This window comes from Dromaius novaehollandiae, chromosome 2 (genome assembly GCF_036370855.1).
Source record: "Dromaius novaehollandiae isolate bDroNov1 chromosome 2, bDroNov1.hap1, whole genome shotgun sequence".
In the NCBI taxonomy this organism is placed as follows: Eukaryota; Metazoa; Chordata; class Aves; order Casuariiformes; family Dromaiidae; genus Dromaius; species Dromaius novaehollandiae.
Window position 1 is genome coordinate 39026401 of NC_088099.1, and position 26149 is coordinate 39052549.

Genomic DNA, 26149 nt, shown 5'->3' on the forward strand with positions numbered 1-26149 from the left:
TGGCTCTACCAGGTGAAGAGTAAAAATAATTTATCAGACACATCAGAAAACAAAAAATTTGTCATCCTTCAAGGGTGGCCTTAGAAATTCATTTATGAAGAGTTGTATAGATTCAGGGTCTGTGGCCTTGTAGCTGTGCAGCAGCTAAGTTAAAAGTAACTGCATGAGAGAGGAAGAGAAGGTGGCAGTTTTTGGTGAACCCCTTTGGTGGTGTGGTAATGACGCAAGCGCTATGTTGTGAGGATGTGGGGTTGAATCTTTGATCCTGTCACGTATGTTATAGTAGATAAAGTATGTTTTTGGCCTTTAGTGACTCCTTTGTTCTTTCCCTGGTTCCTAGTTTGAATACCTCATACTCTTTTTTTTTTTTTTTTTTTTTTTTTTTCCCTTTCTTTTGGGAAAAGGTCATATCTTCATTTTAATTCAGAAGGAAAGTTCATGTAGTTCTTGTAGGTATTTGAAGAAGAAATGAAAATTGCATTGCTCTTTTAGGATTGAAGAAACTTCTCACACTAATCAGAAAAATACTGTGGTTATTAAAGTGGGTACTTTTCAAGGAAAAACAAAGATTATGTTAAAGACTGAGTAAAATGTTAACAGTATCTTTTTTTTAAGCCATTTGTGTAAAGTTCACAGTCAGTGTGCTTCTGTAGTAGCATGTTTTAAACTTGTTCTAATGTTGCATATTAGTCCAAGCATGTAATCTGTTGTGGATTTTTTTTTTTTATTGCACATTTTATCAAACCATATGAGAGAGACGAAAAGACGTCAAATCTGACCAGAGATAATTATCAGCAGTGATTAATAAACAGAAATGCATTTGCAGAAGTATAGTATGTTTGCAATATCTGTTTAATGAGGTTTTTAAACATGTTAATTGTGTAAGCATAAAATCAAATTTAAGTCTACTGTGGAGACTTGTGCTTTTCTGGTTGCAAAACCACAGCAAGAATTTTTGAGAAGAGAAACGCATTCTCCCATCAGCCAGAGTTACGTTAAAAGAACGTTGAGATTCTGGCAGGAAACTAGGCTAGACCTTAGCCGGTAGGGAGTAAAGCATTATATTTACATCTGTTTTTCTCTAGGCTTACTACATTTAGCTGGTGACTTGTCGGCACGACAGAGTGCATCAGAGCAATACTGTATGGAAATAACTTCAAAATAATTAGCTCTGAGAGACTTTTTAATGCAACTGCCTGTTTCACTGTAACTTTCACTGGTGTTCTGTAGTCCAGTGAACCTCTGCGTCTCTGTATTTCCTGTAAGCAACCTGGGCCGTGTGCTTCTGGTACACAGGAAAAAAAGGATCCCATTTTGGTAGTACTTCTTGTGGTTCGCAAGCAAGGGGCTCTGCCCTCCGCGTGCTGTGTGGGGCGCGTGTCCCTGCATTCAGGGTGAAGCTCGAGGAGAATTCACAGCCGCTGAGGTTGGCGGTGTTCAGGGCAGGGAGAAACAGGGAGGGGAGTTAAAGGAGGGCCAACTTGCTTGGAGATTGCAGCATGTAATTTTCTTTGGAGAATGACCTGGTGGGAAGTGGCCTCTCCTAAACTAAATGGAGACTGAGGAGCAAGTGTTTGTGGCTGGCAAGAGTGCATGAAGAGTTGTGTACACAGACATATGCAGAGCTGGGTGTATATATGTTCACATATACATAATGATACGCAGAGTTTATTTACATATCATTTTGCACTTGCCTTTGAAGTCCATGACTGCTGTTTCAGATATGAAACAGGATTTATAAACCCAAAAGGTTGTCTCTTTTTTTTCCAACTCTATTAGTGAGGCTTGTAAGAGCTCACCTGCAAGCCTTGTTTTTTTTCTCATGTCCTCGACCACCAAGTCTGCAGTGGTAGTTCTGCTGTGTTTTTGGAGGATGGTAGATGATTTTGGAAAAAGGGCTTGATCTGAGAGTAGATGTCATATGATGTATTACTTTAAAAAGTACTAAAAAATTTTGTTTTTTCTCCTCCTCCCACCCCATTATGTCCAGGCATAGGTTTATCCCCTGGAGTTTCTACTCCCAGTATTTAACTAGTATCTGAACAATCTGACAATTGTTCACAAGTGTGTTTGCAAGTAGTGGTTTACTTTAAATAGTAGGAATCTCAAATTTTCAGAAAAATCAAGGAAATTGAAATTTTTACTCTATTATAAAATTAACATTAAATGATTAATGAAAAGAGTGATACTAAACACATTGCCTTTCTGTTATGCTGCCAGTTGAGAATTGTTTTGAAATGCTTACAAGCTGTTACAAGTGCTACAAACTGAAATAGATTTTAATTTTTGTGGGCTCTTTTATTAGCAAAAAAGTATGCTGTCAGCTGCATTAATAATCAGGCGATAAAATAATGCTGACTGTGTTTACAGTGAAAACCTTAATATGCTTTTGATTGAGAGAATGTCAATAGACTCCTGTATTACCAGTAAGGATAAGGAGGACTTGGAAAAAGTGCAGTGTCCATTTATATGCCATTTTAACTCAGAGTTTTGTGGGACAACAAATCTTTGCCTCTAAATGTTGAAATTGCTTGCTAAAGAAGTTTTCAAAATTAAATGACCTGCCATTCCCTAGCTGCTGATTTTGCTGTTGTTCACACTGGACAAAATGATCTAAACACTGAGCAAAAGATATTCCCAGAGACAAATTGGTTTATAGTTTTACTTACAGTATCTTTCAGCTTCTGTTGGCCAAATGCTTTTGAGAAAAAACATTTAATTATGGAAAAGTGGAAAAAACACTTCATTTACCTCAGACTTTGGGACTCTTAATAAAGCTATAGGTTAGCCAATGGGTGGAGGAAGACTTGCTGCATAAAGTAAGCACTGAAGTGTTCAGTGGATTTTCATTTGTCATGAGTGTAGTCTAAATTTGCAAATTTTCTGTGTCTGTAGATGCCTGTCATAGCTAGTAAACTTCTGACTAAATTTAGTATGCCCCAAGGAAATGGGGATGCAAAAATACGAACAGAGGAGTCTGTAACAGTATTGTTGCTCTCTACTCACATAGAGGAAACATGCTAGGTATCTCTATGCTTGTGCAAATTGAGGGGGTACTGGAAAACTACAGAAGTGGCCATAAATCCAGAAGAAAAATGTTTCTTTAGTTGGTTTTAATCCTTATTTTTGCTTTCTTTTATGAAGATAACAAAAGATAGAGCCTTGTTAAAAGAATGACTTGTAAGCGGATACTTTGTACTAGATTTAACTTAGTTTATCCAAAAGTAATTTACGGACAGCTATACACATTTGCTGATTTAATGAATAGCTCATGTAGTGTAGCAGTCTAATTCAGGTTTGTATTTCTATCTTTTTATTACTTTAAGAATGTTGACTAAGATAATCTGCATATGATCCATAGCAAGCTGCATTTGCATGGAAATTGGTTAAAATGCAGAAACAGGCATATTTTTATTAAATTAAAGAATGTGCAACACGCATAGAAATGTATTGTGCTGATTTGCTTCTGGTTGTCCTTCAGAAATGTAGAAGTTGCAGATCTCATCCTCTTGCACAATTTGTTGCTGTTAGTTTGTTCATTTATTAGGTGAAGAAGTAGCAGTTTTTTAGTTCCCATTTGCCTTCGCCATTTGGAATGAGCAGTATACAACAATTAAGGGCAGGCAACAGAAAGTACCTGGAGAAAATGCTGTTATACAAAAGTTTAGGTTAGCTTTGCAGAGCACACAGATTCCAAGTAGTAGATCAGCAGCTCTTCCTAATACCATGGATAGAATACTTTTAAAACCTTGCTGTTGCACATATGCTCCTTCAATTGGCTTTTTTGTTTTAAATCATTTCAAGGCTATAGTGAGGCAGTGTAATCATAATTTCAGAAATAAAATGCTAAGGTTAAAAAACATTTTGAATAGCATCTGTACATTTTGCAAAATTATTTTTGTTAATCTTTCAGGCTGTCCTTAATGATCTAAATTTAAGTATGTTTTTATGTTATCGTGTGGGGTGACAGAATCTGCTTGTTTTTTGAGAAACAAAGAACAGGTCCTTCATTCCCGTTATGTTAATAGGAAAGACTACAGATCTAAAATATGCAACAGCTCTAACTGCCATAGTCTAAATAAGTGAGACAGTTACTTGTTTCCAGTAATACACTTTCATAGGGGTAACTACCAAAGACTTTTAAATCAAAGCTCATTAAACCCAAGATTTATAATCTGGTACTGCTGCAGTTTGAAAGAGCATTAATGAATGCGATGGTTCACTCATCATTCTTTTTAAGTAAGCAAAAAGTAATGGAAATGTAGATAGAGCTGAATTTCTTCCGTAGCTTACCAGTAAGGATGAAAAATTTATTGTTGTACATGTTATGTCTTTGCCTTCTAACCAACTGTTAAAAAGTGTGTGTGTCTGAAATGAAGACTGAACTCTTTGGATTTCTTTTGAAACAGTCTTTGACACACTTCTTTATTTTTATTCCCCCCATTGTCATTGGGGGATGTATTGAGAATAAGAGAAGAGGAAGGGTAGCAGTGGCAAGGGAGGACCCTGGTTGTCTGTCTAATAAAGTGGGGATTTTACCATTTCAGTTAAATTATCTTCTTAGCTTTCTGCAGCAGGGGCTCTGTTGTGGAAGTAGACTGCGTTGGATGCTACCCCAAAGAAACACTTTGGATATATCAAATTTGGAAACAAGAATTCTCTTTATTAGTTCAAATTGTGCTTGGGGTGTAGTTGGAGAGTGAGGAAATTCACTTGCCTGTTTTGAGAGTCATCCCACAACTGGAAGTTCCAAATCTTTTGAAATGTTGCTTAGATCTAAAATTCTTCTTGCCTTATGCCATCATTCATGCTTTATCTGAGACGCTGAATCTGGAAGAATATTTGAGCTATTTGGCCAAACTGTAGTTTGTGTCACCTGTAAAATTTTAGTGAGTAGTGGGAGTTTTGGTGGAGAAGCAGCTTCACACTGTCTCATTAAGTCACACTTGATTGTGAAGTTGAGATGTCTTGTTGAAGGCGCTTGCTATAAGAAACTCAATTTTTCATTTGAAGTCATTCTCTTCCAGCCCCCAGAGAAACGGCTGCAAATTCTCACTGGTTCTGATTGCTCTAAAGTATGATTTCTCTCTGGAATTATATTTCAGCTGCGTGTGGTGTTTTTTTTTTTTAAGTGACAAACAATTTCCAAGGAAATATTAAAGAAAACACTAGTAAGAGTTGGCGCTAGCTAAGTAACAGCCGTTAAGGACTTGAGTCACGAACACTACCCCTGCCCCCCTACTACTTGGCAGGTGTAGCCCCCGGAGATTTGTCTGCCCTGTATTGGCAAGTTTCTTTGTGAAAGAACGCTGGTGAGAAGATGCAGGAGCTGCCACAATGGACGTACGACTCCATGGTTTGTTTCTGTAACTGTCTCTGGCGCTGCCTAATTGCAGATGCTATGGAGGAAATTGCATCCGTCCTTACCCTGAGTAGTTATAAAACATCTGCCTTTTTGCTGGCAATTTTCTAATCTTCATCAAATAAAGGACAGCTTATGATCTGGTGTGGAAAAAGTCCGTCTTTAAAAGTTTGGAAAAAAATTTTGAAAAATTGCATTTCCTATTCTAGTAAGTGTATACTTTGCTGGATGGCACACGTGAAGCTAAACAAATTCTTTTATAGGGACTGACTTTGGATATATTTGGGGTAAATAAATTGGTTTTGAATGGCAGTAATATATTACTTGTATTGGCAACTGTTTCCATGTCCTAATATGTCAGGGCAGCTTGAAAAAATAATGCTCATTTAATTAAAAAAAAATCCCATATAAAGAAGCAATGACTGCAAGGAGCTGAACAGCTCTTACTTAAAAGGAAAGTTGGCACTTGAAATGAAAGAAAAGACAAAGCACTCAATGAAGCAGCTTCACACTGTCTCATTAAGTCACACTTGATTGTGAAGTTGAGATGTCTTGTTGAAGGCGCTTGCTATAAGAAACTCAATTTTTCATTTGAAGTCATTCTCTTCCAGCCCCCAGAGAAACGGCTGCAAATTCTCACTGGTTCTGATTGCTCTAAAGTATGATTTCTCTCTGGAATTATATTTCAGCTGAAAGATTTTTGGTTGTTGTGACAGAAATATTTCTCAAAAGAAGAAACACAAAACATTCCTAAATACTGAGCATCTTTCAATGCCCCAAAATAGTGTCACTAAAATGAGTCATGTTTTAGTGAAAGTGGATGTGTTGATAGGAAAGTAGCAGTACACATCAGTGGTAGTCATCTGTACTTGGTGGTGGGAGGTATGGAGGACTGCATGGGAGAAAGCTGTAAAGGACACTAACTGGAGGCTTAGAGAAATACAGAGAATGAAAGAAAGAAAAATGGGTGATAGGAGTGAATCAGGTACCCTTCTTTGTGTAATAGATAAACTGATAGCATCTTTAAAAGTAGGAGTAGCAGAACATTTTCAAATCATGAACAGGTTTCAGATTTTTGTAAGACACAACCAGGCCAAAATCTTATTTCTAAGACTTCTTCACTTTATTCCTGTCAATGTCTTGCCCTTTTTATAGTTTTAAAAAAGCAAGCTTAAAATTTTCAACCCCCCAATAAGGCTGAAAAATAATGCAGCTCAAAGTAAATGACTATTCTAGTTTTCCCTTTTTTTTTTTTTTTTTCCCCACCCCCCCAAAGTCCTAATGGAGGAGAATATAAATGCTGCAGAGAAGTTATGTTGGTTGAAACGCATGTTACTTGGTGTGCTTCTGTTTAGACAGCTTTGAATATTTTGGGATTTATTAGCATCTTCAAACTCTATTTATGACTAGCAGCACAACATTTGAGGAATTTTTGAATGCGTGGGAGTGGGACCTTTGAGCTATTGGCTGTAAGCCAGAGGCCCTTTTGATAGCAGGTTGCAAGGGGTAAGGAGCACAACACTTCACCTGGACACCTGCCTGTGTGGGCAATGAAACTTCTGCACCAGTTGTGCAATTTGACTTCATTTGTGAGGAGATGGACTTTTTTTTTTTTTTTTAATTACATAAACATGCATCACTATATTTATAAGTTACAGCCCAGAACTGTGGTCTTGGCATGATGTATGCATTTAAAAGACAAAGGCTGTGCTATTGAAAAACTAAATGTGCTCATTAAAAAGACTTAATTTTAAAAGGATTAATAGCACTGGAATCAATAGATAGCAGCACTGTACACCAGTGTGTAGTAAATGTATATAAATTTGCATATGCTATGTGTAGGTACTGGAAATTAAACAGCTCTATGACCAGCATAAATTGCAGTTTTGCCATGGAAGATGCTGTTGCAGCAAAATCCGTAGCCTGATAAATGGAATGTAGCTGTTAAAGGTGTATTCTGATAAAGAAGAAGGATGCGTTCAACCTGAGTCTCCCAGGTGTAGATGGCACACTGACAGATCTGCGAGTGCAGGGGCCAGCTGTGAAAGCACAAGTGACACAGGTGTTCAGTGAAATATCCAGATCTGCTTGGACTCTGCAGTGACTCAGAGCTAGCTGGCTTCTACCTCAACATCCAAATAATCTCTTTTGAGTGGCCAGTATAATCTAATGGAGAGTGACCTTTAATTGTCCTTAGGCCTCAGAGCATCAGGCTGCAACTGCCCCAGTTATTAGTCAGTAAAATTCCTGTCACTGAGCAGAGAACGGACAGCTTTGAGATGATCTAGCAAAGTGTCCTCAGCAAGGCCTTTGCTTAGTATTTAGCTGCTGTGAAACAGAATAAATGTTATAAAATGCAGGGTAAAGAGAAAATACTTTCCATTATAAAGAATATCTTATTGCTGTCACAAAAGTAGTACTAATATTGCTGCAGTTATTGTATGGCAGAGTACTTTGAAATGATCATGCAGATCAGCTGATTTTTCTATTAATAGCGGTGAACAAGTCCTATTCTGTATGTTACACAGAAGGTCGAATAGAATGCTTTTGTTTAGTGGTTTTGGACAAAGGGTGGCAACCTAATTTGAGCTGTTTGCTTTCTGATGGTTTACTTAATTTGGTACCTATGAAATATCTTGCTTCTGTGTATGTGGACATGAAGGCTGATTATTCTAAGTGGATGTTGCTCAAGTAACATCTCACTACTTGCTCAGCTGAGGAAAAATTAGGTCTGCAGCATCCCTAGAATTGGTTCCGAATATAGAAAGGCAGTGGTTAATTATGTACATGATGTTAATTGTTGTTCTGCTCTGTGCAGACATAACTAATGTGTAACTTAATGATTCTCAGCTAATATATCTAAATTACATTCCTATAGAAAGAAAGGCATTTGTTGCATTACTTTCCTGTGCTTAACTCGTAGCACCCAGCTTGACAGTTCCTGCACTCGTTGGTGAGTTCGCTGGCCTCTTAAACTTGCTGTATGAGGTGGTAAAGCTGCTGTTTTAACTACCTCATGCTCTTCCATATCTTGGCCTACCTCTAGAAAAGCATTCCAGACACTGGGAACGGGGCAAGGGGGAAGCTGCGGAGAGGAGATGGAGCTGTGAATGTACCAGCTAGAAGTAGCAGGTGTGAACTCTATTCAAGCTTCTCTGTTGAGTCCGCAGGCAAAAATGAACTCAGATTTCTCTGCCCAAGGAATCAAAAGCAATGCACTGCAGTGTTTATGGGAAGCTGTAATTACCCTGAAGCACTGTATACTGGAATTGGACAAACAGCCTGAAAGAACAGATGATGGGCTTTCCAGAATCAGTTGCTGAACATCATAGGGAAGAAAGGCAACTTCACATCCGGTATTTGGGCACAATACTGAATTTATAAATAGGTTGGTGATGGACAAGCATTTGTGTGTCTAGAAATTCTATCAGTTACGGTGCAAGCAAAATGTAAAGTGTGAAAGTTAGTGAAGTTTTGGGCAAGTCTAAAGGAACTGTATTTCAGAATGGATGTTTTGGGAAGGGTGATGTGGTCAGTTTTCATTGGATGCCACTCAGATGCTACTCCCATGCTTCATTTTCAACATTTTTGTTCAAAAACATAATGGTGCCAAAAGGAGAGAAAAGTAAGGAGAGAGATCAGATTTTTTTTTCATTCTGGTTGTTGAATAACTTTTTTTCTACTTGGCAGAAATATAAATTATTTGGATTGTGATGTGTGGGTTTCCCAAACGACCTGGCCTGCTATTCTGGCAGTATTTTAATTCCATTTACTAAAATGATGGCATAGAATACTGCACCAGACGCTCAAGAAATGTCTCATGCTGTGGTCTGTATGACTCGCCTTTGGTCACCCTTTTGAAAGTAGTGATACCTGTTAAGCGTGATCAGTGGTCTCTTTCTAAACTCTCTAGGTGACATAAACGATATTGGAGTGTTGCAGGAGATCATGTCTGTTTTGTCACTGTATCTGTTTTATTCTGTAGTTTGGTCACTGACTTGAAGCAATTACTGCCTTCCCTGTTCATTCTCTAATTTGTATTGTAAAATCACAGTAGCAAGCATCCTTTCAATCATCTTACTCTTCGAATAATGTAGGAGTAGTTTCAACAAGAACTATATTATGCTTCTCCAGATAAGTGCAAGTTTTCTAACCTGGAATATCATCATGACTAGGGACATCAGGGTCTGTTCTTTCAGGCAAAATAGAAACTGCATGCCCCTTTAATTCTCAGCCCATATATGCAGGCTCTCAGACTCTTGTTAGGCAATCAGATTATCTGGAACCTTTTTCAACATCTCTGTTTCCAATCCCAAAATGCTTCTCATAGAAATTTTATCCATAAAGAATTTACTACATAAAAAGCCCCCCTTCTACCCCAGGAAAGCCTTTAAGCCTTTCCAAAAGGAATTTTTGCAGCAGTCTTTATACTGCAAGTGGAGGATTGAAAATTTGTTCAGACTACCGTGCTTTTTTTCCCCCAGATAATGAAGAGCAGGCAGGCAAATTAGCATGTCTGAGGATGAGAGTCTGAAGTCAGACCTGTGGGACTCATGGCTCCCCACCACCACCTCCTTGTTTGTGGCTAGGACAGACAGTTGACTTATTTCCTTATTTTTCAGTGCAGAAAGAAAGATTACAGAACTGCAGAAGCTGTTGTGTGTTACTTCTCCAAATGTAATCCTTCCAGCTGCTGTCCATCATTCCAAGATTTATCTTTGTGGCATTCCATGTAAAGCCTTGTCATTTTAGTGTAACAAAACTAAAAGATCTGAACATCTCTGAAATATTTTATGACATGTTCCCAAAAACAATATAGCATAATGCTTACGAGAAGAGATTAGGTGCATTTAACGCTGGAGTTTTGAGTTCTATTAGCTTTGGTTACCATTCAAAGTAGTTTTATTTTTCACATTCCTTCTCCAGCTCTTCACTTTCTGCAGGTGTTTATTTTTTCCACCTTTCCACAACGAAACACATAAAGCAAAATAATGAAATTCTGTTCTAAGAGTTGTATTTAACTGTGTGGCACAGATGTATCTCTTTCTAGAAAAAAATAGTGCTACTGGTATGAAAATACTTTAATCTTCGCACAGTTGGAGTTCTGTGGCCAAGACTAAATGAAAACTTTCTATGCAGAGTTTTAAGCTTGAGCAGCCTTTGAAAATACAATTTTATGTTGAAAATAGAATTTTACATTGTGGGCTTTGTAAAAGTGTTTTCCTCCTTATGTATTCTCAATTTTATCATGTAAAAATGGTGTATTTGGATGGGTTTTTTTCCTCAGACTTTCTGTCTTGAAAGTGTTGCTTGCTGGCAAGTAAAAATCATAAATGTCATTGAAGATGAATATTAAGAAAATAGTTAAGGAAAGGAAAAAATATGCATGTCTACCAAAGTAATGGAGGCACAATTGGCATATATTTATTTTATTACTTTAAACAGGGTTTTATCAAAAGAAGAAAAAAAGCTTTTCACTCTTTCCTCAAATAAATTCCTACTTTTTTTGTTTGTTCTCCTTTTCAGAAATTCAGGTGCACTATGTGGAAAAACTATGGCAAATATCTTGCCAAGTATGCCAGGTTACGCCTGATGCTGCACTACTTATAATTAACCACAGGTTTAATTTATGTTTGTTACAAGGTCTGATGGTCTAGAAAAGCCTGTCCTATATGCAAGCTTTTTGGAAACAAACACACAAAAATCATGGGAAGAAAGTAGAGAGATAGGAGTGGAACAACAGTGGTGACACTCTTTAATATTAAAAAGTTTAAGGGAAATCTGCATCAGTTGTAAACAGTTCTGTTTATTGCTTTTTTATCATCTGTAATTAAAATCCAGGTGGTTTGGTTGTAGTTCAAGTATAACCAACCACAAAAATGCTATGAAGCAACAAAGATACTAGACTGCACGCAAATTATAAAACTTCATGTTGTTGTCTGCTGTCTCTATAGCCTGCTTGCAGTGACTACAACTGAAGTAGAAAAAAGAGTTGTGCTCATTAGGAGTAATAAACCTGAGTTGTTAAGTTGTAGCACTCTCTCACTGAGCTCAATTCAAGTTTTTTTTGTAAAATCTTCATTCTTTCATGTTGCTGAGGCATCCTAATTAAAAACTCCAGTCTTGAAACCTCTAAAAATGCTCGAGAACAGGAGTGTAACTGCAGCTTATTTAATGAAGTGGAAGTTCTTTTGTTTTTAATTAAGTGCAAGATAGTAGCTTGCACTAATGTGAATATAAATGTAAGATTAGGAACAGAGTATCTCTTTCAGATCTGTCTGGATCAGTTGAAAATAAAACCACTTCCGCTTTCTCATTGCTATCCACAAGCTGGTGATTACCATCCCTGCATTTTGGCCTGCAGAGTAAAATACTTGCAACCATCCACTGTGACAGCTGACTCTAAACTTAACAGAGTTATGGAGGGCTCCTGTGATTTTTTTTTTTTTTTTTAACTGTTTTTCAGTGAAGGGATAGTAACAAATTGCTTGGGAGCATGAATATCTTAAACTGCTTTGGCTATTTGCTAAGTGAGTTTGAGTTTGAGCTGTAACCTGTCAGTGGAAGCTCTGAGCTACTGCTGAAAGCCACAGAAGTTCTCGGCTGAGAACATACTCTGTAATATGAGCTTTTTTGCTGGAGGGATGCTATATTTTACATTGGCATGCCATCGTGTAGTTGAATTGTATAAATTTTTAATGGACTAAGCTTGCTTATAAATCTTCCTTGTTCTGGGTTGCCCATAATAAAGTTAAATTATTCATCAATTCTTAATTGAAGCTTTCCGTTTTGGCCAGTCTCCTAACTTGCTTTTAGACTTCGTCCACTGTAGCTATGTGCTGGTAGGACAAGAGGTGATGTGAAAGCACCCTCTGAAATGGACATCTTAGGGTGTGTGGGTGTGTGTGTTTTGAGCATAGTTGCTGCCTCTGTGGCTTCACGTTCACTTTTCTTTCTTTTGTCAAAGTCAAAAAGGTCCAAAGTTCTCTTACCAGTTCAGTCTGCATGAAGTTACCTCTAAGGTAACCCTAGCTCTGGATTCAGGTCCTCCTTCAGCATTTCAGAACTGGGCAGACTGTTTTGTTTTTCTGTCTTTTGAGGTGGGGAGAGGATCTCTTTTATGGTCTTTCCTGTTTAATAGCTACTCCGTTAACCTAGTCAGAGACCCTAATCTCTAGCCTGCTTGTCTTGCTAACCCAGCTGTTGTGATTGATTCTTCCCCCAATGAAACTACATGTTTCATGTCTTGTATAATTTCATTTCATATGCCTCATCTAATCGAGGAGTGAGAAACAGCCCTATTCCCTTCATCAGCCACTGTTCTGGCCTTTGTGTCATAGCTGGCCCAATTTACCTTATAGCCTTTTTGTTACAGCCTTCTTGAAGGAGCTGATTTCTGTGCAGTTTATCTCAAGTGCTCCTCTTGGCTCCAAAAGCTGGTATTTCAAATATCAACACTGGACAGACCTTTAAATCATTTTTTGTGTGTGTGTGTGTGTACATACACACATCAGTTTTACTGTTTTTCATCATTTCTGGCAAAGCACTGCATGTAATTTATGAACAGTTTTCCTGTGTCTTACATCTGCCTGCTTCTAGGTCTCTTTCATTTCACGTTTATCCTCTGCCATGAGGATAATGTTGCAGATGGAAAACCTGATCTGTGCAACCTCTTTCCTGTTCCCCTTTGTCAAGGTGTTCGTTACAGTCATAAATATGAATGGATTTAGGACTAAGTGTGATACAGATGCATCTTCCAAGAGAATGGGTCACTCCATCTACAGGTGCTTCTCACTGTTCTTGTTGCCTGTATACACGTCCATGACTTGTGTTCCCAGCAGAATGGACGGTCGTAGGCATCGTCCTGTCTGTCCTCAAGAAGCTCCAGCCTGAGCCTTCTCAAACGTCCTTCTGTTTCTTCTTGTCCTGCTCTTGTAATGCTTGGCTTCAAAATACTGCCTCTCTGTTTCAGCTTTATGTCCTAAACCTAATTTGTCCACACACTTCATTCCATGGGTCTTCCAGGAATACTTAGCAAAAATCATTGTGAAATAAATAGTAATTTAATAGTTACGGCAAGTGCTCTAGCCCAATGAATTTGATGCATATTCTATAAAACAGCATGCAGAATCTTAAAAGATATAGAATTAACAAAACCCATATTTGAATACATTACTCCTCCCCAAAGGGGATTCTTAGCCATCTTGTGAGCAGCAATGACTGTGCCTTTTCTTTTAAAAATTCAAGTTTCAAAGACACATCTACTTTAAATTGCGTGTTTTTCCCTAGACAAAGAAAGAGGTTTCTCCAGTAGGAGTCAATATTTCAGATAAGATTAAGCTCTAGAGCTCTTATGAAAATAGGTACTAGGCAATTCTGTTCTCTTAATCTTCATTGAGGCTTAAGTGAGTCTATTTTAGAGAGAGACTTGGACACTTGCCTCACTTAAGCATTTACTTAGACAAACAGTTTTAAAATTATTGAGTTGTAGAAAATGGAGTGGAAAGGGAAATTACAAGTCTTACCTACTCCATCCTTCTGCTCCTAGGCAAGGTTGATTATATTTCTGACAGTTGTTTCAAGGTTTCTGAAGATCAAGATAGATGATGGAGGTTCTACCATCTTCTTGGGCAATTACTTCAGCACTTAACTGAACTTAGCTTTATTAGAAACCTGAAAAATAATCATACTCTCTCCTCCCCCCAAAAATATTATTTTTTTGCTGGATGACTAAACTAATGTAGCTGAGCTCTCATGAGGGGCAGATGGTGGGATCTTAGGGTGCTGCTGGGGCAGCAGCATGCAGTTAGGTCACCTTTCACTGATGATAAGCCTGTGTCTTCCTTTATGCTAATGAAACCCCAATCTTGTGATCTGTCTGTCAGGGTCTTGTTTGTTACTCCTTTCTAATTCTCAATTAGGTCTCTTTTTAGAGCCAAATTGTACTTGAAGTATGGCAACCAAAGTGGGGTATAGTATTTTAACTGAGGCTTTACCAGTGTGAGTGAGTGCAGGATTATGTCGTGAATTCTTTTGGCATTACTCTAATATTGCATCTCCCTGTTAATACTTGTTTTTTCAGCAGTTGCATCACACTCTGACTCTTAGTCATGTTGGGATACGTTATAAACCTTTAGACTTTTTCTTAGGTCTGTTCTCTTCCTCTTAGTCTTCCTCAGTTTTCCTCTAGTCTATCCTGTATTTATGCAGATTACTGTTACCAAGTGTAGAGTCTTTTGCTTGTCCTACAGTTCAGTAAAAATGTTTTGTCATGATTTCAGTATGAGAAGAATCCATCAGGAATCTGTGCGAAGTACAGTGTTTGAGTTTGTATTACTCATGTTTTCCATAATTTCACCCCCCAAAATAAAATGGATGGAATAAATCTGTAACCTGCCTGTTAGTCTCTCTGGCAGGGTGTGTGTATGTGGGTTGGGGGGGAGTTATCATCATGAGAAAAAGATGGAATAAGTATGTGTACGTACTTATATATCATATGATGTATTGAAAATTCTTATGTTTATAATAAAACAGGAGTCTGAGAAACTCATAATATCTCCCAACATTTAAACCAAAACCATAGAGGTTTCAGGAGCCTATGGACTTGAACATAAACCTCAAGCTACTATTTTGAGTTACTACTTCTGTGTTTAACCAGGCAGCTAAATATGTTTAGACACTTGTTGCTTTAATGTTTACTCCCTATGCGTTGTGTACAGTGGCTGCTATTTCAGGGAAGAAGGCTTCCATAAAAGTGTTTTTTCAGGAATTCATACACCCTGCCAAATTTTCATGATTGCAAGTAAAATGAACTCTTTCAGATGTGAGAGTGTTTCAGCCCACATCTACATATGCAAGTTGGATTTGAGGTGTTTTCTTAATTATTTGTGTGTTTATGTATTTTCTTTATCTTTTAGATGCTTAAAGGTATATGACTTAAGCATGAGGTCATTCATAGCTCTTTCTCTTTGCTAGCTTTTGGTCTTCTGGACAATTATAGAGGTGGTTGAGCAGCCCTAAACACTCCCTGATCAGTGCAGGTATGTTTTGATGTCAGTCTGCTTCACTGTCATAAAAAGCATTGGCTAGGCAACATTCAGTTCTGAAATTGCAAAGGATCTGAACTTCATGGTGTATATACATTTAAATTGAAGGAGAAGAATCCAGCAAATTAGATGTAGGTAATTTGAGAAGATATTTGCAATTTGCTATGTTAAGCCAGTGTTTCCTACACAAAGCCTGAGCTAATAGCTCCAAGAAAAAAAATATCTGTATTTTCTTCTTTCTAGACAGCCTGCTGAGTCAGAGACTCAGATATTAGCAGAGGATGTGTGCGCTTCAGTAGAGCACTGAGGCCACTTCATGTTGTGTTTTTATTTTTGGTTAAGAGATCTGTAGTCCAGTGCAAAAGAACCAAAAAGGTTGGAATTAATCCCTGAAGTTGTGTTGGTTTTCAGTGAAATCTGTCTGGATGACTTCTAGAGGAGATGGAGCATCTCAGAATAGTATATCTGCCTTAACTATAAGCAGCGAGGACATCCTAGAGATGTTTTGGATATGTTGTTTTGTGAACATCTTTAACTTTTTTTAATTAAAGTGAACACTCAAAATGTACACAGAAATGTGGTTTTCTTCATATTTGCCAATTTTCTTCCATCTAAAGATCAGAGTTAACAAACTCTTACCTTTTCGCATTAAAAACAAAAATACTTATTTAATGTAGTACTAATTATCCTCAGTATACTTCATAAATATTGTTTCCTGTAACACTTCTCTGAAGTGTCAAAGTTTGTTCACATATTGCACGTTCAGAAACAATATAGGTGAGTTAGTGGCCCCTAGTCTAAGAAGATGTTGGAGAGGGTTAACACTGTGCTTACAACTGTCTGCTGTTTGGTCAGAATACTGGACTATGCACCTCTTAAGTTTCAGGCTATCTTAATTTGAAAATATAGTTGGTCTTTACATAATCTTTAAAAGACAGCTGTAGGTCTGGCTGCAGCAGTTTGTTTATAAATATTAATGTCATAAAGAACACTGGAAAAGGTGTATTGGAACAGACTTTAAGAGGCTGAAGCCTCTAAAGATGTAGTAAGTTGGTCTAGAAGAAATGTGAAATTTTTGTAACCGATGGTTATTATACATTGTGAAGTGTCTGCACAAATTTTTGTGTATCCTAAGAACTCAATCTTGTTACCTCAGTCATTAAAGTTAATGGAATTTAAATTTTGAGTTAATAAGCCTGCTTATAAAGGTGAAACATTAAATATCCTTAGAAGTTTATTTTGTTTAACTTTTTCTACTAATTTTGAGTGACATACACTATGCAGATACAACAGAGTTTCAGTTTATCTTGAAAAGAGGTACCTTTTTCAAAACCTTGAAAAAGTACTTGAAAAGTAATTACTGAAGTGTGAAAGCTAAACCACCATATCAGAGGGGACGAAACAGGCCTGTTGGATCCTGCCACTCTTGAATAAGTATGTCTAACTTTGTCCAAGAGCTGAAAGAAGAGCTGTTTGCTGTTCATACATACCCTGTGATGTTTCTCTTCAGACTGTGTAAGGATCATACCTGGGTCACAGAAACTCTTCAAATAGTCCTATTTGCTGTAATACCTAAAACCACATATGATTGATTTTTGGTTTTGTTTCTCCACAGCTATGTCAGTTCGTTTAATAAAATACAGTGCTTGCTGGCAACCTTGGTAGCTTAATGCAGCTTACAGCATTACACAGCTTATCAGCTCACAAACAAGGCAATCTGATACAAAATTATATTGGATTCAGTGATTTGACAGGAGAGTGATGTCTTTTCCTTGATGTACAGACAGTGCTGTCTTCAAATCTTGAATTATTACATGCTGGCAGACAGACACATACTGCCACAAGAAGGCACTGACTACCAGAACTTACACTGTGCCTATCAAAATTGAATGTAGAAAAACAGACACTGTATTTCAGTAACATTTTACCAATAACAAACTGTTTTAAAAAGGAAAAAGCTCAGAGCATAATGGAATATCTTTGTTTTAATGAACTAAACAAAGCTTTAAATAGTAACAGATAACAGAAGAACGAAAGGCAACCAAGCTGGTGCCAAAGCCCTGATGGTAATCTTTCTACTTGTACCATCCCTGGGACGTTGTCATTAACCAACTGTAACAGGTGAAATGATACTGTGTGCCTATGACTTTGCTTATTGAAAACAGCAAGCCTTTCTCTCTCTTCCATTGCCTGATCATCCTTTAGTTTTCTTGTGACTTTTAAGTCCTTCTCTGGATCTATACTGTTTCTGTTGTGAACAGTCCTGCTGCCTCTCTGTTAACTGAGTGCAGTAAGGGCTGTCAACCTCATCAGCCCTGCTGTGTGAAGTATATACGCTCCCAGGATAGGATTTGATCGTAGCTCACTAGCTCTCACTTTCTCCTCTGTCCTCTTCATAGGGAAGACTGTGGGCTCTTCTCTTAGTGGATTACAAACTGGTGCCTGTGGTCCCAGGGCTTGTGGCTTTGCCTTTGAATTCTATGGGCAGATTGTACTAGGAGCTGGCAGGGGGGCCTCTGAGACCCCACTCATTCGAATGCCTAGTGCTAAAGAGCAACAAGCTGCCTGTCTGTAAAGTTGGGTTAAAAGGGTGGTATGAGAGCTAACTGCTTACAATAATAATACAGCCATTATTGCTTTTTCTTCCTGAGAGAAGGGGGGAAAAAGTGTCAAGATTACACATTTAAAATTATTATATGTCACATGCAATATTAGAGGCAATGTCTCTGGTGGACATGAGGAAAGGTGCTATTTTTATATGCACTTACATTTTAGGATGTATGTTGACCTATTTCTAAATTTATGCAAGATCTTACTAATATAAGAAACTGCATCATTCACCCCAAGGGTTAGTGAAACAGCAGACACTTGCATTGGTTCAAAAGAGGCTGAGTAGACTTGACATTGAAGCATGTTCTTCTTTGACATCTTGCTTGATTTGTTGCTCCCTTCTTTGTTGCTCCCAGTTTGAACTGTTCTTCTCCTGGGTCAGTGAAGTAGTGCGATTTAATTACATCAATATCCTCCTTAAAGAAGTGGGCTAGATGGAAGTAACTATCATAACAGTATTTCAGAGCTATTCATGAACCTGTACCCCTATATAATGAACATATGTGCTCAGCAGAGGTTGTGATTTGGACAGTATCTAGCGACAGCATCTGTTTGATGTTCTTTCTGAAATACTCCCTGTTACTGCTAACTTTCTTAATTTGTTATGAACTTTTGCTTTCAGAACTTATTTTAATAACCTAATCATATAAAATTATTTCTTTTCTTTTCCTGTAAAGTGGATACTCAGAAATAGTACAGTATTTGTTTTATGTCCTTCAACAGCATGAATCTTATGGTAATTTTGGAACTGCAGTTAACTTTCTTGAAAAGACATCTCCAGTAGTTGTATGTGGCATATCTGTAGTCTATAAATAACTCTTTCCCTTGCTCGGCCAGATGAGACTGTCGGATAGATTAAAACCAGCAATTCAAAACATAATGGAGAAAGCCATGAAAGCATTAGTTGGGAAATAATACTGTTTTGTTGATCCAGGTGAATGTGAGTGAATGTAACTTAGCTTTTTAATAATTACTAGAGAGCAAAAGTTTTAGCATGGATTATTCTTTTTAATTCAGTGAAAGTTGAGGTGGTTTGCAAGTCTGATCTGGATTTCTTGGTTGTGCACTTGCTGTGCCCGCATGACTTTCATCAGGCGTTCTGCTGTTGCTGTTGTTTTATTCACAAGACTTTAATTGACTACAGCTACAGAATAAGATACATGCTTCCGGTCTTGCTGCTTAAATGCTCTTTACAGTGCTCTTTCACTGATGAAACAGCTCTGAAACAGCTGTTAAGTCTTTATTTTTCTTCTAGAGCCATAACAAAAATAATTGCCTAGTGTTGATTGCATACTGCAGTTTTCCAGATTTTTCTAAATGTCTGCCTTTCTTCTTTTGTGAGCTGTGGGAATGCTTAAATTTTGTTGCAAGCTTTTTGTTTTAAGAGTTGCAGGAGATGAATTTTGATATTGAGGAACTGCCTTAAACTAGTGCTATCTTAAAGTGTTGAGAATAACTCAAAATGGTAATTTTTTTTTAATAGATCTTCCTGTTGTATATACTGTCGTATGTTTACGTTTGCTTTAACTGATGTAGAAAGATAAAGCTCTTAGCAAATGACAAGCAGAGATAAGTGCTCTTTATAGATTTGGGATGCAAAAGCTAGAAACAATATGTTGCGCTCTTACTGTTAATTCTTTAAAATGCGCCTGATGAGATGTCATTTCTAAAAGTACTCTCTTTGCCTACTTTTGTTGCAGTTGCCTTGAGAGACAAGAATTAGGCAAATACTTAGCACTTGTGAAAATCTCCATCCTAAATTGATTTGAATTTGCCCCAGCCTCAGACCTTTGACTCGTCTTTTTGGAATAGACCATGGTAACTGGTACTGTGTGCTTCAGAGGAAAGGTGGAAGCAAATCCTGTGGCATGGGTGAGAGCAAAAAATTGAAGCACAAGTAATTGTGTCACAGTGACCTCAGAAAACATGAGAGCCTGCTGAAATTTTAGCTTAGGATAATACTGATCTTTATATCTGCTTTAAAGTCGTAATTACTCTTGTACCTTATAGCCCTAAGTTCTACAGGTAACATAAAATATGAGTAACCCCAGGGAGGCCCAGTCACTGCTGCTGGCAGCCAGAGCATGAGGGTTGGTTTGGGATGTAGGATCGGTGTATCCACACCTTATTGGAAGAATAACTTGGTTATTGCTGAAAGGTACCTAGACTTACTTCTTCCTGAACTTCAAGAAGGAGAGTGTTTAAAAAAAGAGCACAGAGTGGTTGCTGGAGGATGCAGCCCTTTGGACAGAGGCTGTACGCATGTTCAGTATTCACACATGCATTCTCATGTTCACATCTGGAACTCTCAAGACTATTATTTAAGTTACTGGAAACACCAATAAAACAGTAAGAGAAAAGACTTTGAACAGAGGACAGGTTTCACTCCTGCCTTTTTCAGGGCTGGTAACAAAAGTTTTTTTTTCAGTTCACAAAGTAAGTTAATTTGGAGGAATAAAGGAAAATACAAAAGCCCTTCAGAGGTAGGCTGTGTCAAAATGCTACTGCAGATGATCTGTGGTCAGATTTATTCCACCTGCCTCCTGCCCCTCATTTAAGCACATCAGATTAGATGGCTGAGTCATCATCTTCAACTCTGCAGTATCAGAAGATAGTTCAGACTTTGTGTGGACTCATCTGAATTCTGGAGAAGTGCCCATCTCTGATTCCAGAAGGGCAAATGATGTTGCGTGGGTTCCCTTATGTGTTCAGTTGAGTACCCAAAGTTAGGTGACATGAGTCCGAGTCTGGGCCATGCCTACATGAGCAAGTAGAGCAGTGCGGTTCATGTGGACCTTTGCAGTAAGACAGTTATTGATGAGGACCCAACATCCACATTGTACCTGTGTAGGGACTAGCTCTAGTCTGGTACCTTAGACTGAATGCTGTAAGCACTAGGTGCATTCCTGGAGCATGTCTGATGGTTTCATTTCGTCCAAATGGGATTTGGTTTCCATGGTCTAAGACTGGTGGGAGGTGATTGGGAGATTTACAAATAAAGTGCACTTCTGATCTATGCTGAAATGCTATTGTGCCTATGCCTTAATTTCATTTAGACTCCACACTGAAAAAATGATGATGGAAATAGCCTTTTGACTACATGGCTCCTTTTTGTATTGAAATCAGTGATACCTCTGGTTATTTTTTCAGTTACCTGAAACTTCCGGGACATCACCTCCATTGTGCTGTGCATTTGAAATGGGCAAGGGAGGGGGGCATATAATTTATATCAGCATGCCCTAGGGATGTACTCACAAGGTCCCAACAACAGTAACTCTCAGTGCATTTAGCTGCAAATTAGCTGCCTGTTTCTCCTCATGAAGTGTGCTAATCTCTGCCAGAACGCTAGGTAATCAACAGTGGAAATAAAGGGATAAATTGCTTCTTCTGAAGAGCAGTGAAGAAGACAGTGTTGCCTACTGAGTAAACCATGTGTATTAGTAAAAGCCTTGCTGAATGGTGCTTTCAAGGGGTTATCTGAACTATGAGTTTCTCCAAAACATCTTTAGATTCCTGTCCTGAATATTTGACCTCTGCTTGTAAATAGAGATATTGCCATTAAACTGTTTTACTAAATGCAGCTTGGACCTCCTGATCAGGAAAGTCATGTTTTATGCTTCGTGAGCAGCTTAAAACCTGCAGAAAGTGAGCTAAAACAAGTCCTTGAGTGATGGTCCTGAGTGAAATGCCATGTGGAAAATTTGTCTTCCAGATAGGAAGAGAATATACCTTCTCCAACATGCACTACTCCTAATTTTGGTAGTACTTTAAGTGTAAAATCTGTACACAAGGCTTGGTTCACCTCGCTACCACCTCACTGTGCTGTTTTGTTTTTAAGTTCTTGTATTGTACTTGTTGACTTTGTATCTGATGGTTACTGGAAATAACTGCCAAAGTGACTCACCAGTAAATAGTCTTAGCAGAGCTTTCTTTCTCGCGTGACTTTTGGAGACTGGGACTGTCTCATCACTATTGTTCAGCATAAATTTGCAAACTGTAGCAGTAGGGAGAGATGTTTCTGTGACATGCTGTTGTCTTCATCTTAAATACAGCATCTGCTTTTTAAAAAGGGGAAGTTGAATTCTTAAAATATACGTAAAGAATTTCATTAGGGATCTTAAAATGCTGCTTCTCTTGGAATAGATTTTTGAGCCTCTTCAAGAAAAAATGAATGCTATTCAATATCGAGTGAGCCTGGTTCAGTATGGTACATAGGTATGAGTCTGAGCAAGCAGACTCTGAAGTTAAACCTCCTTACATCAGAAATGGGATTTCCATCCTCTTCCTGGAAACTGCCTTACCTCCCTAGGTGGTTCTTTCACCCTTCGTAATGTGCAACTTCCTTGCCCCAAACAGTAAAATCTAAAGTGATATACAACTTGCAAAGGCCCACACCCTCTTCCCCAGAGTTTTGGAAAGCATCACCCTTTTGTTATGTCCTCTATTTGGTTTAAAAAAAAAAAAAAAGTGCAGTTACTATGGCAACTCTTGTCTGCACTGGAAATCCGTTATTTGAAGTTACTGGCATAGCTTTTATTTGCACATGCTGCAGCCACCACTGTTATTAAACGAACTATTAATTATTCTTCCAGTCGCTGACTTAGAAAATGAATATGACACTAGTTACAAATTTCTGATTCCAGGTAGGATTAGTTGTGCAGAGCTCTAGGTTTGCGTTGAGAATGCTTCAGCCATTTCTATATAGATATTAATCATATTCTGTGCATCTTTGTTAGTTTTTTTGACTATGAGTTTAAATCTTTAAAAAGATGTTTGATATTGTACTTCAATTGTGTTCTACATAAGTAACGATAATTAAAGCATGTGTTTAGAATCCAAAGTAGTCGTTGTTCCTATTTGATGCTTGAAAATTACCCTAAAGCATTTGTTGAATTAATTTCTAATCGTGTACAGTAATGCAGTCAGTTTATGCTACCAAGGGCTTTATTATGATTTCTTGATTCATGTTGCAGGATGACAGTAAGAAACTGTGTTCAATTAATCTGTTTTTTTGTTGTTGTTTTTTTCTCCCTTTCAGGAATTCCAATGAGATGCAGATCATGCGTTGGGTAAAGGATAAGTCCTGCATTTCTCTCAGGAGTCTTCCGATACATTTCCTTAATGCCCTTTTAACAGTGTTCTAACTGAGTTTGTGAAACAAATTGTCTTGAATCATGAATGAAGAAAAGAGCCTTAGTGCATCCCAGAAAATGTTGTCTCCTTCAAGGAGTACGAGCAGCTGCTCCTCCAAGCAAGGAAGTCGTCAGGTAATACAACTTTTCCCCCCCACACCAAACTCAAAAAATGATCAAGATTGGGTGTTACTTTTGCTTTTGGGTATCAGTGACTCTCTTAAATTTTGTTTTCCTATTGATTGCTTGTTTTATCTTGTTGTTTCTACGTTTCCTTCTTCTGTTTTCTGTTTTTGCTGGTGATAGCTTCTTGTTTTCAGTCAAGTGCAGTAAACACATGTTACTGGATATCAGGCAGTTGTAAAACTGGAATGATTAACAGTTAATTCAAATTTTTATCTCATTATATGTAAGCTGCTTTTATAGTGAAATATTGCTGCTGAAGACGCTTGGTTTCTTTGATCCTGAAATCCCAAATCTTCCCTAGAATGTACCACTTCTGTGGTAGAATATTGTATATTTGCTCTGCTTGTTTCAAGTTTCCAGGGAAAGGTGTGCATGCATGTGTGAAAGAGAATGCATTTTTCTGAAACTTGACATAGAGCCCCCATTGAAACTGAAAACGTACCCAAAAGTGCTGATTTGTGCTGTAGAACTGCAGCTAAGAAAATGCGTAGTATGATGCATCTGGATGCCTGATACTGTATGAAAGCCAAACCCATGCTTTGTTTTCTGCAGAAATTATTATTTATGCTATGTTTTTAATTTTACAGTTTTAAAACTTAGGAGCGTTTGTACCTGACAAGTGAGACTGTGTTGAAGACGGCTCTTGTGCGTGGTCAAGAAAAATTGACCTGCAGCCACACTGAGAATTAAGCTTTAAACACAATCCAGCCATGCTTGCAAAAAGAACATGAGCAGCATGCTTGACATAAAGTTTTATTTGTACAGATGCTGGCTTAGTGGAGCTTTTGAAGCTGCCTCTGGTTGAAATTTTAATTGGATTTGAACATCTAAGTCCCCTGAAAGCTTTGCAGACCTCAGCTGTGTTTTGAAATAGCACCTGCTTTTCTGGGACCTCTGGCCCTGCATGCATAACTGGAAAGGCAGACAAATTTCTGAATAGCTTCTGCCCTTAAAGTGCTGTGATTGTAGGAAATGTTATGCATTTCTAGGACACTGCACAAGGAAATCCTTGCTTTCAGGGTACTCTTTTGGTTTCTTGCAATATTATTTTTCTCATATCCTCAATATGAGATAACCTCAAAAAAAGTGTAATTTAAAACCTGAGTATTGTCTGTTCCAACAACTAATGTCAATCAAGTGATGTTATATAGTATTTTAATAATAAGATTTATATGACCATGACTAAATCCACTAGTATGTTACGTAGCCAGTAAAAGCACTTATACTTACACAGAGGGCATTTCTGTAAAAAGTCCCCTCACTTCCATTTAACTACCAAATCTATTGAATAGCTCAGCTTCCTTGTCCAGTAATTATATCACTAGCCTGTCCCATTTCTTATCCAAAGGAACAAAAGTTCTCACACCCTTTCTTTGGAGGAAGGGATTAATTTAGTAAGGTTTAATAGCGCGTTGTCTCTTTCTGGATTTGTAGCCTTTGATAGGCTGTACAAAAATGCAAAGTATAGCTGACAGAGGTGAGAGAATGCAACTTACTGTTTTATTCGTAATTTTGGTACATCCATGCTCATTTATTATAGTCAGGCAGATGGTAAGTTGCCTCTTACACCTATCAGATCAAGTTAAATGAGGTATAAAGTGGGTCGTTTCCCAATGTATACTGAAGGCAACCTAGTTTTTGTTTCCTCGTGGTAATATGGAGCAGGGTGCTAGGTGTCTCTGCTATGATTAATGTTTCAGTATTTCTCTTCTTTTCGTAATTGGTCATTGCAGCACCAAGTAAGTAACAGTGTACTTCTGCATCTAGGGAACCTGAGGCACATCAGTTAAATGACTTGTCTGTGTCTTCTGTTAATGACAAAACCAAGCTCACAGAAGTTGGGGGAGTTCATGTTGCTGCTTGTATGCTGTGAAAAGATAACTAAGTAATGCTAAAAGCTCTGACCAATGTAAAGCGAGCAGAGAATTTAGAAACACGTTTTTCAGAAGTTACATGTACTTCTTAAGGCTCCGCTTATATTTGTTTTTTCTTTTTTGTTTTTTTTCTTAATGAGGACTTCTAATACTTGTAGGGGATTCTTCAATACCTCCTCTACTCCTTCCTTTGCCAAATGTAGTAACTTCCTAGATTAGATACTTACACTGTAACTTTTTTTGCATCTAGTCCTTGCTGAAGTGATCAAGAGGTCCTCCCTCAATCTAGCTAAATCTAGAAAGGAGGAATAAAGAATCCAATTAATTAATTCTAAATCATGATTTTTTTTTCCTGAATTGTCAGTGTTTATATGCATGGCTGTGCTATTGCTGTTCCTTCCTTAATTCCCTGATGCTTTTGGTGTTTTATACATGACTTATTCTTCACATTGAAGTTGTCATGCAGTTTGCAGAACAAACTGTTTTGCTGGAGAAAACAAAGATTTAAATATCCTGTACAATCAATATACACTCTGTCTGGAGATTTACTTGAAAAAAAATTGTGCTGATTATTTTTTTCCCTTATGTTTTTAAAATTTATTTATTGTAGTTTGTGTTGGTAGCATGTTTTAGTGAATGTTTTGATAAATAGTCGTCTTTGCTGCATGTGGAAAGATAGACCTTTAGGATTAGCACAGGCGGTACTCTGCAAGACTGACTTACCAGCCTGGACACAGCAGTCCTTTGGCTGAAGAACAGTTCTCTTCTGCCTTCTGCTCCCAGAAAGTTTCTAGTCTTGCAAGTTATAAAGATGTCTTGTGAAGTATACCCTTGTTTTACTAGTATAAGGCTTGAATTTTTGCTCTAGGTAGCAAGGAAATCAAGATCTTTCTCAGCCTCCCTTTCCCCCAGAAGATTTCTTGTTACATTTGATCGAGT

The 26149-nt window shown here is 37.8% G+C and overlaps 1 protein-coding gene across 18 annotated transcripts in view; it reads left to right on the forward strand.

Moving 5' to 3' along the window:
- OSBPL3 (oxysterol binding protein like 3) overlaps window positions 1-26149 on the forward strand; it is a 97754-nt gene that overhangs the window by 24062 nt on the left and 47543 nt on the right. For 17 of the 18 annotated variants that reach the window (XR_010387632.1, XM_064506286.1, XM_026103758.2 and 14 more), the window contains one exon: window positions 23057-23285. Coding sequence is in view for 17 of the 18 variants with exons in the window: in XM_064506286.1 (XP_064362356.1) it covers window positions 23193-23285 (93 nt within the window). In the remaining variant the exon portion in view is untranslated. Of the gene's footprint in view, window positions 1-15337; window positions 15403-23056; window positions 23286-26149 lie in introns of all 18 variants that reach the window. The other variant, XM_064506295.1, reaches the window with a different exon arrangement.